This window comes from Zonotrichia leucophrys, chromosome 4 (assembly GCF_028769735.1).
Source record: "Zonotrichia leucophrys gambelii isolate GWCS_2022_RI chromosome 4, RI_Zleu_2.0, whole genome shotgun sequence".
In the NCBI taxonomy this organism is placed as follows: Eukaryota; Metazoa; Chordata; class Aves; order Passeriformes; family Passerellidae; genus Zonotrichia; species Zonotrichia leucophrys.
Genome location: NC_088173.1, coordinates 179121 through 191377, shown reverse-complemented (window position 1 = coordinate 191377; position 12257 = coordinate 179121). Strand labels below are relative to the sequence as shown.

The window sequence follows — 12257 nt, the reverse complement described above, 5'->3', positions numbered from 1 at the left end:
GGCCTCCTTGTGCTGCCCGACGCCGGCCAAGCCACAGTGCTGACCTGGCCAGCCCGGGGAAGCAGGACTCAAGTGTCCCTGGCTGCTGAGGCAGCTTTCCCTCTCCCCAGTCCCAAACACAGCATGCTCAGCCCCAGTGGGCTGCAGAGACAGACACGTTTTATTTCCTTGGTGCTGTGCACGAACCCTGACCCTGGTCCAGATGAGCCATCTCTGCAGTGTCCTGCTGTCCTGGCACGGGCCCTGGATGCTTGGCGCCTCCCTGGCTGTGGCACCTGACAGCATCTCGTTGTTTTTGCTCTTCCCTGGAGCAGGTGCAGAGCTGCCCCCTCCAGCCCCACCACCTTCAGCAGCAGGCTGGCTGCTATGCAGCTCCCACTGCACTGGAGCACTGCCAGGGCTCCTTGTTTCCCACCGCCAACGGAGTGGCACTGATTTCCTTCTGGACATGTTCTCCCTGAATCTACCCTTCAAAAACCCCCAACCCACCCCAAAACCTTCTGCTGACACCATCCACCTCAACAACCCGGGGCAAAAAAAGCCCGGAAGTTTAGTACCTGCTCGGTAAGAAAGCTACTCCATGTTTTGAGCCCATTCCCTTCGAGCTGAGTTCAGTTTGTGAGGATTTGGTGAGCGGCACCTCGGCACGCGCCGCCATCGAGCTTTGGAACAGTCACAAACAAATTTGGGCTGCAGGGGACCCCTAGAGGCCGTGTGCTGCCACCTGCAGCTCGCAGCACGGCCGGATCGTCCCTCACCTCTCTCTGCCTTTCGCTCTCCAAAGGGAGCCGCCTCACCTGGACGCTGCTGCTCCATCCCAATTCCCTTTAGTGCCCTTCTCTAACCCCGCTATGTCCTCCCGCAGACACGAGCTCCAGAGGCACCAGCACAGCACAACTCTACAGAGCTGCAAAATAACGGCAGTCCGTGTGAGTACTGGCCTCCAGGGAGTGCCCAGCTGCTTCTCCTCAGATCAGGCTTTTAAAATATTCCATCTGGAGTTTAGAAGGAACCACAAAGAGGTGTGAGGACAGAGGGGAGCACAAGGAGAGGATTCCCTCCCTGGAAGAGGTCTCGCAGGAGCCTGCAGGAGGCAGCCAGCACTTGGGGTGGCTGCTGGGCAAGTAGTGAGCAGGGTGCCTGGGCAAGCTGCAGGCTGCCATGGCTGCACAGCCCACAGCCACGGCCTCGGGCCCCCAGCACTGCTCACTGGCACTGCAGACTGGCACAGGTGCCACCACTGGAAGAAAAGCCAGCCTAAACTGGGCATTCAATGGGCAAGGCATGTTCTCAGTCAACAGTGGCCAGCTTTGTGTGCAGAGAACCCCGGGCCAGGACTTTTTGGTAGGGATGGTGGCCCAGGGCACACAGGGATCCCATCCTGCAAGTGGTGCTTCCCAGTTAAGACAAACACCCACAGAGTTCTGCAGAGCAAGGCAGGGACAGACACAGCCAAGGTTTAATCCAGCAATGGCCTCAACCCTGCTTCGTACTCAGTTAAAGCTGAATTAAACAGGTTTCTAACCTGTCTATCTGGTGGGAGGCACTGGGTACCACCTGCCTCGAGAGCGGGGCAGGCTCTGGTTTTGGTATCACTGCAAGTCCTGTCCCAAGCTGCACTTGTGCAAATATTGACAGCCCTTCAGGCTGGGCAACAACCAGCAAGTCCAGCTACGTACCAGGGTACAGCACACACAGGGCCAGCACTCAATAACCTTTCTGAGTGCATCTATAAAGTCACTTCTTTGGCTGCAGAGGACAAGCAGGGAGCTGACCCTTGTCACTGAAGAGTGCTGCAAAACACTCTTCTTATGAAAAAAACCCCAGCAGATTTCAGCAGAGCCCCTCAGCAGCTGGCATGTCACACACTGACTGCCAGAGGCCAAACCTAGACCAACTCAGGGCAGCTTTACCTTGGCAGGCTAAAGGAAGGAAGTCCTTGATTAAGGTTCACAGATGCAAAGAATAAATCACTAGTATTCGGTTCAAAATCAAAGTGCATCACTCTACACAAACCAACATTCCAAGAGGCTCGGGCTGCCTCCTTCCCTCCATCCCAAACCAGCTGGAGGTCACTACACACATTTACAGGTTTTGTTTTTACCTTCAAGCAATCCTTTGGCATTTGTCAAACTTTTCAGCTGAGTTCACTTCCAAAGTAAACAAGATAGAAATTTTAACAACTTGCCCACATTCAGGACTGTTAAAAAAATAATCACTAATTAGGCTTCATGAAAACAAAATGAAGCCCTGGATCTGCGTGCGAGCCAGTGCAGCTCGGCTGTACAAAACCAGAATCCCGCTCTGCCCATAGCGAGGCACAGCCAGAAAATAAGGCCTTGACTGTCCAGGACAGGCTCCATCAGTGCCACAGGATGGGACATCCACCGTCACACAGTGACACACTGAGAACATCACAGGTCTATGGAGAGATTTCCAGCCATGCCAGAGGAGCACAGAACGCTCTTGAGATGAAGTTGTGGTGTCCAAAGCAGCCGGGCTGGAGGCAGAAATTAAATCCTCCAGCTATGCACACTCACACCCCAGTCTGTCACTGTGTGTGTCACCAGCAGCGTGTGCACGTTATGGCAGAAGAAAGCCGGGAGGGAGGCAAAACAATCCAACTAACCCAGAGCAAGGAGGCGCAGCGCGGCCGAGCTCCCTCCGGCACTGCTGCGAGCCTGGACGCTGTCGGAGCGGGCACGTCCCGCACAGACACACAGCACAGCACACCCTCAGACGCACGGGTGGGAACAAAGGGGGAAGGAGAGGAGGGCAGACGTGATGGAGGAATGAGGCGGCTCTTCTCCTGGCAGGGGGGCCCGGATCCGCAGCTCTTCCAGTGCCCTACGGTCCACTGGGAGAGAGGGTGCGGGGGCTTTGGCAAGGTGACGGTTACATAAAGAAGAAGCTACAGAAAAAAAGAGAAAAACAGAAGAGAAGAGAAACAGAGGTTCAGAATTGAAATGAAAAAGTGAGGGCGGAACAAAGGAGGAACAACATTTTCAATATCAGTCACGGGGGGGGAATGTACTGGACAGGTGTCACACACAGCAACTCTGGCTGGGGTGGGGACCCGGCTCATGAAGCGACTGACAAACAGCAGCACAAACCTACAGAGCACCTCAGAGGCACAGAACAAGCTGCTGGGGAGGCAGAGGCTGACAGGTGACCCTCCCGTCACCCCGCCACACAACGGCAACAGCAAATGTCACAGAGGCCACGCAAAGACCAAAGCTTTGGGTAAAAATATATTTCCTCTCCCCACTTCAAGTGTTGGCACTATGTGGATCTGCAGCCTGAAGCATATACAAGAAATAACTGAGCTTATGCTAGAAGGTTATTATTCCATCTGTAATTCAAAAACTGAAATATTTTAACATCAAATAAAGTGACAATATCTAACAGATGCATACATATCATTTGCATTAACACTGTATGTAGGTTACACAATTGTTTAGTTACAAACATGGGTTATTTTCCAATAGCAAGGTAATAAAGTCCTACATCTATGGTTTAAGGCAATCAGGATATTAAAAATACAAGATTTCTACTGCTGTTCACAGCTTTGTTTCCCATTAATTAAAAAACCCTTCATATTTGTAGAGCTCTGTGCTGGCACACGCTGGTGAGAGCGCCGCAGATCTCACAGCCTGCACGTGCAGCCCAGGCCCGGGGAGAAGGGACACAGAGGGGACTGGAGTCACACGGACACAGCTGAGGTGGTCACACACAAAAAGACACTTCCGTCTGCACGGGGAGGGGTTGGGAGAAGCAGAGCAGAGCTGCCTGCAGAACCACGGGCCCTGTTTAACGTGGATGTCCTTCCAGGGAGACACGCAGCTCCCTGCTGGCATTCCAAGCTGTCAGGAGCACGTGCAGGGGTGACAGGAGCGGCAGCTCTCCAGCTGGAGAGGAGCCCGGCGCGGGTGCCAGCGCCTGCTTTCCCCTGTGGCTCCTGCAGCTCTCGCCACAGGAGATGCATCTCAAGAGGATGCATTTCACAACCATGAGCTGCAAGGGCACCTTCCTACTCACTGCCCCCCTGCAAGGAACAACGTCGTTCTGGGGAACAAACCCTTAATCCATCTCCTCCTCTCCCACTGCCTGCCAGACCCACGTGTGCCCCTCTCTGCAGAGCAGCCACAGCCCCTCACAGAGACCGGGACTGCCTTCGCTTCTCCGTTCTGGGGGTTTGCTTCATGCCCTGGGAACATCCCCATCCCAGAAAAAGCACATTTCAGTGGCCTGCCCTGCTCCTCTGTGCTAGCCTAAGGACTGAAATCCACCTTGTGAGGAACGTGCAGTTTTAGAGGGGCTTTAGCCACCCCACTTGCAAGTGAGTGACTTGCAGCATCTCCCAGAAAAGCACGGCTGCTCTCCCGTCAGGAGCGAGGCAGGAAGGGTCAGTCTCTTCCTGCTGTACTTACATGCAGAGGTGAAAGCACATCCAGCCAGACCTGAGTCTATCATTCACTCCATGCACATCAGGGGCTACTGGGAAAAAAGGCACAGGGAAAGGAAAAGCAACAAGAGCAGCAGGAACAAGCTAAACATGGCCCAGAGGGGTTCAAGATGGGAAAAAAAGTAGTTTCCATCTCCTTTGGCAAAAAAACCAGAACAGTACCTTTGACATCTTCAAGTTTGTGGTTTATTCCCAGTTTCTCCAACACAGCTGGTTTTCTGCTGGAGAAAAACTCAACCAAAAAGACACTAATGTAACTTGGCCACAGCTTTCTGTCAAAAAGGAAAAGCTCAGCTCAGCTGATTTCCCCTGCTAAACATCCCTTGAAGGGCTGTTAAATGAAGCAGGAGAAATAAATGTTAAAATTAAGTTTTCTACTTGGCACAAAACACTGGTAATTAAAAAGATGACATGCATAGAGGCAGCTGAAGCAAAGCATATTGCCACGAGCACTCGGTGATGGGCATGTGATGTGACTGTAAAAAACTCATGCAAACAACTCAAACTTCTTCCTTCATAACTCAAGATTTTAAAGCTGGGTTTGCCAGAAGCCACAACAACCAGAATTTCATTTTTCCAATTAACCCTGCAGCAAACCTATTTAACCCGATGAAAAGTGCATAGTTGGCAACTCCAGGAGGGGAAAAAAACCAAACCCAAACAACAACAAAAGAATAATAATTTTAAAAACTACTTTAAAATAATCTAAAAAAAAAAAAGAAATTATACATATTTTTTAAAAGGATAAAAAGGTTAACTGCCTTATTTCCAGCTTATTTATCAATTTTTGCTGTCTACCAAGACATGGTTCATAGATATTCTCTTCCTAAAGCCATGTTTAAGCAGTGAGGGTTAAAAAGCAGGACGACCCATAAGCTAACCTCCAAGCACTTCCCAATCCAACACCTGAGGAACAAGTGATTAAAAGAAGTGAGAAGTCTGCCTTTTCTTTTCTCCCCAGAGAAATTGCATCCAGAAGCAGGCAAACAGCTGTAGTGGGAGACTCAGGTAGGAAGAGTTTTGTGTAAGAAGGGTTTAAAGAAGGCTTTAAAGAGACTGCCCAGCTAGGAAGTGCTGGCTGTGCACTGGCAGAGGAAGAAATCCAGGAGTCACAGGGTAAGCACGGCTTGCCACTCCTTGGGAAGGAAGGGAATGACACTGTCTGCAAGCAATGGCATGGAAAAAACACTTGAAACAGCCCCATTTCCACTGTGTGCAGGGCCTGGCTTATCCTACAGCTCCTTGGCATGCCCTAGGAACACCTGAATGCGACATTATTCCTGCTGCAGGAGGGCTGGGGGGCAGCACAGAGACTGTGTCCAGGCACCTTCTCTCCCTTGGCCTGGAACTGTGGATCCCACACGCACCGGGAATTTCCAAGAGGATGCTGAAGGCTCTGATCTCCCCCCTGCCCAGGCATTTGATTCCATGAGGGCTGCTAAGCCTCGTTAAGATCCTGCCCCTTGGAAAGCAGGCAGGATTTTAAGGGAGGCTCCAAAGGGTGGAGGCAATGGAGCAGGGGGAGCAGTGCTGGGAACGGTCCCTCCCCAAGGCTGGAAACCAGGCCAGGGCGGGCAGCAGGAACAGGAGCTACACAGATTATCATGCAAATGTCACAGCATGCAGGGTCAGTTACACTGGGTTATCTGCACACACCCCCTCCCTCTGCCCGTGGCACTGGGGCTGCTCCACACATTGAGGGACGTGGCTCAGGCTGAACTCCAGCTCCAGCCACGGCCTGGGCTGGCTGGGACATTCTGAGCCAGCCACTCCCTGGGCATCCCACAGCACAGCCAGCAGCACTGAGGGCACCTGAGCCAGCCAACACCTGAGCTGCTGACAGCCAGCTCTGACTCTTGGCTCAGACTGGGGGCCAAAAGTAATTTACTGCTGATGGTTTTGGTGAGAAAAATGCACGGTGTCATCATGGTTACCTGGTCCCTCCACCCACCCCTGAACTTCCACTTGCACAGTCCTGCACCCAATCCCTCTTCCTTCTTGTTCCCACTATGTTATTAGATGAGTTAATAGTTATTCATGTTAAAAAATGGAAAAAAAATATAAAAAGAAAACAGATGGCAGAGACACATTACTGCAAAAGCAGGTGAATGCAGGAACATCCTTGGCTCGACAGGCTTTATGTGAAGCTTGCACTGCAAGTTAAAAAAAACAGAACAAAAAACAAAAAAGTTAGCACTAATTGAACTCAAAATGCAAAAAAAATAAAGAAAGCCAGGAGAGCCAACACCAGCAACCCGCTCCGGTGGGTGGGCATGCAGATGGATTATGGAATTACAAAGAAATTCAACCTCAAGGCTGGGCTCTACTCTGGCCTATGACAAGCAAAAATAAAAAGAAAAACTGCAGACACAGAAGTACTGACCAACCAACCCTGTAAGCTGGCCCAGGTGACAGCCTGTCACCACAGAGCTCGGTGGCTTTGGGGCTCACTTGTTCCCAGCTGGGACCGGGTGCAGGGGGCCAGCCTGGGGTACTTGCCATGGACATCCCAGCAGGATAGCTCAGGTATCTCACACCTGGACACCAGGATGTCTCCAAGCACTTGGGCTTTCACAGTCAGCTCAGATCTTCCAGGCACCACCAAACCCCTCTTTTCACAGGGTGGTGGGCCAGGCCCTGACAGGGGTGTTGCAGCTCTGGGACTGCTTTGGGACTAGCATGGTCCCTGATGGCCAGACCAGGCACACTGGACAGGAAACTTAAGTGGAAAGGAACTGGGGAAAAGAAAAAAAGGTTTTGCACTTGGCTTTCAGAGGCAGCTTTTAATAACTGGAGACAGAAGCCAAGCAGATGGTCCTGGCTCCTGGGGGGCTGCGGATGAGCAGCAACAGCGGCACATGTTGAGGCATGCGGCCATCCAGCCTGCAGCAGGCCAGCACCACAAGGCTGCTTGCCTCTCCCACTGGCTCTGCTGCCAGCAGCTCTCTCCAGACTGGTCAGGTTGGAAGCACAGTCCCTACAGCAGGGGCTCAGCCCCACGTCCAGGCAAGGGCCAGAGTCTGCTCTGCAGCCACCCCTTCGGTGCCTGAGGGACACAGGTGTGCTGTCCCCAAACACTGCTGCTGTCAGGCCACAGCCCCAAACTTTTTAGATAAAAAGAGTACAAGCTAGAGAATTTTTGGGGGAATAGTCTGGAAATCAAGAAGGCTGAGCTCTCCCTCATGGAGTCAGGCCAGCAGCAGATTTCACCCTGAGCCTTCCCTCCAGCATGCACACCATGGTGGGAAGTCTCTCTTGCCTAAACCAGAGAAATCCAATCCCACCTTGAGAAAAATCAAGCATTCCCATTAATTACTTTGTGGGGAGGCTGTAAGGGTCAGGCATGGCAAGGCTTTCCTCTGGCAACTGCACAAGAAGCACCACAGGCCATGGCAGCAGAGAGAGAGGTTGGAAGCCTTAACTACACAAACTGCAGCTCCACATTAGAGGGCAAGGAGAAACTGAAAGCCTTCAGAAAACCAAGGCAAGCTACAAGGCAGGAGCATCAGCATTTCCCTTGAAAGCCTCTGTTAGTAACTCTGACACTAGAGAACACCTGCAGCAGGTACAGCACCTGGCGTGGAGCGACACAAAGGACACACTAAAACACGGGCATGTTCCTCGAGGCTGGATTTCTGTGAACGCAGCAGCAAAGCAGAACCTGTGTTTGTCACGGTCCCAGGGAACAGCCCTGTCTCACCCATGAGAACCAAACAGGAGCTCACACTGACCACCCAAAGGGACAGAACTCCCCAGGCCATTCTGTACTGCACTGGTCCTACAGCTGAGAGACGAAAAAATCTGACTGCACAGTTCTTAAAAATACTAGGCTAACTCTGCAAGATAAGGAAAAGGGTCTTCAAAACTTTCTATTTTCTTTAGGGAATACATCACCATGTCTGAGATCTCAGGTGAGAGAAGATGAGTGTCCCAGCTATCTATCTGCAGCAGGGGGTTTCAGCATGCCTGGGCCTTAGCTGCCGCCACTGGCCCGTTCCAGCGCCCAGCCCAACACCCCTGGGTCTGGTCTGTAAGGATTTCTCCCCGAGCAGAGCGTGCAGCATGCAGCACTCCCCGGATCCTGGCAGGGCCCGGGGCCAGCTCCTCGGGCAGCAGCGAGCAGCACGGCTCCATAGGAGCTACATCAATTGACGGCAGCCGAGGAAGCGGCCCCAGGCCCTGCCCACCTGCCCGGGCACAGAGCCAGAGACAGGGCCGTGCAGCGAGGGTGCAGGCTGTGAAACGCCAGCGCATCTGCTGCACAGCTGCTGCCACACAGCTCAGGCCAGCTGCAGCTCCCAGGCTGGCACGGCAGACACAAGGGCCTGAGCACAGCCCTGCTGGCACTCGGCTCTGCCAGGGGTGACACCACCCCTGCTGCTCTAAGGAACACCCCATTCTCTCCTGGGCAGTGAAAGCAGCGTGGAACTGTCGTTTTTGTGTGTGGGTTAACCAAGTGTTTTCCAATGAGATCTGCTGCATCCCCAGCCTTCCCAATGGCAGTACCAACTAAGCACCCTTAGCACAGGTGACTCACTAAGGACCTTGCATGAGCACCCTCTTACTAGGAATGGATAAAGCCAGGGGAGGGCAAAGGATCACACTCCTAGGACACAAATATAAAATAGTAAAAAACAGTGCCATGATCTTGACTAAAAGGTAAAGGTTTCTTAGCTTATTATTTCAACTCGATACAACCACAAACGCCATTTAGCTGCAATTACAGTACCGTAGTAGTTTGTTTTTCTAAAAAAATACAAAACCAAAGCTTCTTGTCTTTAAAGCAAGCTTCCAAGTCATCACTTTTGGCACTAGCATTCCCCATGTAAAAATAACATGGTGGTTTTGGTTTCTAATTTACTTCTACTTACAACTACAACCTTAAGGAATGGGAACTGGAGACTACCGGTGAAAGAAAGGACGGGTAGCAACTCCCTTAATACTTCTGGCTCGGGCAGAAAAATCTGAGTCCAGAACATCCCATAGTTCCAGAAGATGCTGAACAGATCACAAATCAAAACTCCACCATCCAATTGCTCTCCCACACCAGTCAGACTTGAAGATAAAATTTGAAGGTACTCTTCTAGAGAAAAATTAAGATCATGTCCCTGGCCCACCCTTTAGAAAAAAAAATATTTTATTTGATCAGGCTGAGAAAAGGCCTGTTTCCAGTCTGGTAATGGGGAAAAGCAAATACAGACATGCAGCAAGAAAAAAAAAAAACAACCTCCCAAAATTTATAACAAACCCTACAAAGGGTGTGGGTGACAACCGCTTACTTTTTCTTGTCCTTGTCTTTCTTGGTTTGTTGAGAACCTGCCTGCTGAGCCTGTGACTGTAATAGCTGAGCTGCTGCCTTCTTCTTTTGAAAGTTGTTCAGCTCTTCCTCAAGTTCCTTCTTTTTGTCTTCCACCTTTTTCTTCTCTTCTTGGTGAGTCCTCTTTAGATGGTCAAACTTTTCGTGAAGCTGCCGGGACAGAGACAGTGAGAATTGGCTGGGAAGAGAGGAAGGAATGTTCCACCCTGATTTATGACGCCCCAGGTGTTCCTGCTGGCACTGAGGCCTCCCAGCACTGCCTGCAGGCCATCAGCCCGTCCCCAGTCTGCCTGACTCGTGAGAAAAGCCCTGCAGGTAACACTCCCTGGCACTGCAGAGAGCAGGAATTCCCATAGCAGCAGCAGCTCCATATTGCATCCCTCAGTGCTCGGTACCCTGGTACTCTATCGGTTAGTGCAGAACAAGGGAACTCGGGCACTGAGGGCCGTACTCTTGTCTGCACCTCTGCAGCAGCACGAGGCCTGAGGAGCAGCTTCCTGCCCCAGCAGGACATGGTCTCTAACAGCCCTGCCCTCACAGTCACAATATACTCACATCCTTCTCCGCTTCCTTCAGCTCTGCTTCCTTCTCCTTCACTCGCATGACAAACATCTGCCTCATTTCGTCCTCCTTCTTCTGGAGTTCGCCCAGGAATTCATTCCTCTTTGCTTCGTAAGTCTCTTGGAGACTGTTAAGAGCACACAAACCCCAGTCAGAACAGTGTTTCAAGCACAGCCAGGAGCTTCCAGCCCTCGGAGGCCTCAGCACTGGGGCTGTGGTGTCGCAAACCACGGCAGAGGCTCCCGCAGAGGCAGCACCAGCCCCGCGAAAGCCAGGGCAGCGCGCTAGGGGGCGGCAGCGGGAGGCGAATGGGAAGGAGGAGCCGAGCTCCCTGCACAGCGCCCCGCGCATCGCTCTGTCCTGCAAGGGAAGCAGCCTCCACACGAGTGCCTGCAGCAATCCCCGATGCCCACGGGGCCCGCGGGCCCTCGGAGCCACACCGCCTCCCTTCTCCCTGTGTTTGTGCCAAGTCTGCCTTCCAAATGCAAGGTTTGTGTAGCAGACCCGGGAGAAATCTGCCCCTGTGTAGCTCATTAGGCACGACACTGACACAGAGCAGAATCATTTTCACTACTCATTGCTGATAGAGTCACATCAGGAGCTTGATTTAGATAACACCATCCTGGGAGACCTCCCTTTCTCCTTTGGCCTTTGCAAACCATCAGCAGCCTTCCTACTCCAAATAACCACATGACTGGATTCCTTCATTCCCTCTCCACTCCTTGGCATTCCTTCATTTCCCCAGCACTGAGATAGGCAGTGAAGATTTGGGACATGAAATACGTTGTCCATGTACCTCTGAGATTTTTAAAGCCTCTTAGGAACTCTGGATGCCAAATTCCTCTTTTGTTTTATTCCTTAAATGGATTTGGATAGCCCAGCCATAATGATAGTGTGGGAATGATAACTATTTCCCCCAAGAGGCTTTTCTGAAAAAGCATTTTTAAAATGAAAACTCCACTGAAGTCACACAGACACGTTGCACCCATGTGCCTCAGGAACACATTAACTCTTGGGCCAGTGGAACATCCTAATTCCAACAAAGTTAAGCTTTTACTTTTCCTAGCAGTGTCGGGGGGTTTGATGGCTTTTTTATTGGATGGGGTTTTTTTAGGGGATGCAATATTGAGCTGGGGAACGCAACTTGTCAGATTATCTCAAGCCTTGTATTTAACTCTGCTAATTAATAGGCACTTCAGTTACCTCCTAAAATACTCTCCAGACAGGATGCCCAGAGCTGTTCTGGCACAGCACCGGCCGCCCCAGAGAAATCACACCATTCCACATGACCACACCAGCTTCCTACACATGGAAGCAAAAATACTGATTCTAAAAACTACAAAAATCCTTTCGTGGGAGAGCAGGGCAAGAGCTATCTTTGGATTTTTAGCTACATGCAGAACCAGACCTCTCACAGCATACAGTCTTCAGGAGACTCAAAACAAAACCTCGCTAAAATTCAGTGCTGGATTTAATGCTCTGACTGTGGACACTGAAACTTCAATTCCTTGTGAAGGATGTGGCAAAGCCCGAGGGCAGGTGAGCCTTTGCTGCTCAGTGAGCACAAACTGAATCTGCAATTAGTGCCACGCTGTCCTAGGGAGCAGCAGAAAGTTTCAGAGAGTGAAACAGAAAGCTCTGCACGCAGCTCGTGGGATCTGCAAACACTCCTTCCAAAGCTCACTTCCAGAAACACCGTGCTGCGTGATGGGCAAGCAGGAAAAGCCTGGCAGGAGTGAGAGGGGCAGGGGCTTCCTGTTAAATTGTCCCATGTTCAAAGCTTCATTCTCTGCTGCAGTGACTCTGACTTCCAGAGGAGCCAAGTTCTCAGAGAAACAGGCCTGGCAACTCCCAGGCTGCATGTGAAAAAAACAATTACAGCCCTAAGGAATAACAGTCCAAACCAACTGGGAT

General features: G+C 51.3%; 1 protein-coding gene across 2 annotated transcripts in view; it reads right to left on the bottom strand.

Moving 5' to 3' along the window:
* Nucleotides 1-749: 749 nt before the first annotated feature.
* SEPTIN11 (septin 11) overlaps nucleotides 750-12257 on the bottom strand; it is a 44047-nt gene continuing 32539 nt past the window's right edge. The window contains exons 8-10 of one of the 2 annotated variants that reach the window (XM_064710155.1): nucleotides 10338-10470; nucleotides 9745-9932; nucleotides 750-2911 (exon numbers count right to left, since the gene is read on the bottom strand). In XM_064710155.1, the coding sequence (XP_064566225.1) occupies nucleotides 2896-2911; nucleotides 9745-9932; nucleotides 10338-10470 (337 nt within the window). In that variant the 3' untranslated portion in view covers nucleotides 750-2895. Of the gene's footprint in view, nucleotides 2912-3333; nucleotides 6619-9744; nucleotides 9933-10337; nucleotides 10471-12257 lie in introns of those variants that run through there. The other variant, XM_064710154.1, reaches the window with a different exon arrangement.